A 667-nucleotide genomic window follows, 5' to 3' on the forward strand; every position below is an offset into this window, starting at 1 on the left:
ACAGGAATGTCACACGCACCGACAACAAACGCGGCGGGAGGGGATGGAGACTGCACACGGCGAGCGGCGGGGTGGGGAGGGAAAGCAAGCAGGGGGTAAGGTGGTACCTTGGATGTGCTGCTTGATGACATTTTCCAAATGGTCCAGCCTTTCTATAATCCTTAAAGTGTCCCCTTTGTCTTCCTCTAACTTTTTTTCTGAGATCGGCTCCTGCACTTTCACATAAACACTGGCAATGTAGTTGGTGACCCAGCCCACGTACAGCAGGCAGACGATGTTAGTCATTCCACTCAAAATCACGCAAGTGGACACTAAAGTTTTGGTTTTCCTGGTGCACACCATCCTGAGATCCCTCCATATAGCTCCAAAAAATCCTGTGATCCAGAAAACAAAAATAAACTGCGATGAAAATAAATCCTTTCCCCCCTCTCCCCGAAACGGAGACCACTCAGAAGTCAGTAATTTTCCATGCAAAAAGTTCTCTAATCCACAGAATAAAAATATTTGTCGCCTACCTAGAAGGAGAGGTGGGGGCGGGGAGGGCTGATAATTAGAATCCTGGATTTTAGTACATTAAAATAGCTGAAACTTTGCGATAGCAGTGCAGCCAGCAGACCCAGCAAGGCGTGCCAGCCGCCCGGCTGCCCGCCGCCCTCCGCCCCCCGCG

At 50.2% G+C, this 667-nt stretch overlaps 1 protein-coding gene across 1 annotated transcript in view; it reads right to left on the minus strand.

Annotated features, from left to right (window-relative positions):
- GALNT18 (polypeptide N-acetylgalactosaminyltransferase 18) overlaps positions 1-342 on the minus strand; it is a 240,562-nt gene extending 240,220 nt beyond the window's left edge. Inside the window, exon 1 of the mRNA XM_009892647.1 lies at positions 108-342. Within this exon, the coding sequence (XP_009890949.1) occupies positions 108-342 (235 nt within the window). The remainder of the gene's footprint in view (positions 1-107) is intronic.
- Positions 343-667: the final 325 nt, after the last annotated feature.

The sequence above is a fragment of the Charadrius vociferus genome, unplaced genomic scaffold (assembly GCF_000708025.1).
Source record: "Charadrius vociferus isolate BGI_N301 unplaced genomic scaffold, ASM70802v2 scaffold19, whole genome shotgun sequence".
In the NCBI taxonomy this organism is placed as follows: domain Eukaryota; kingdom Metazoa; phylum Chordata; class Aves; order Charadriiformes; family Charadriidae; genus Charadrius; species Charadrius vociferus.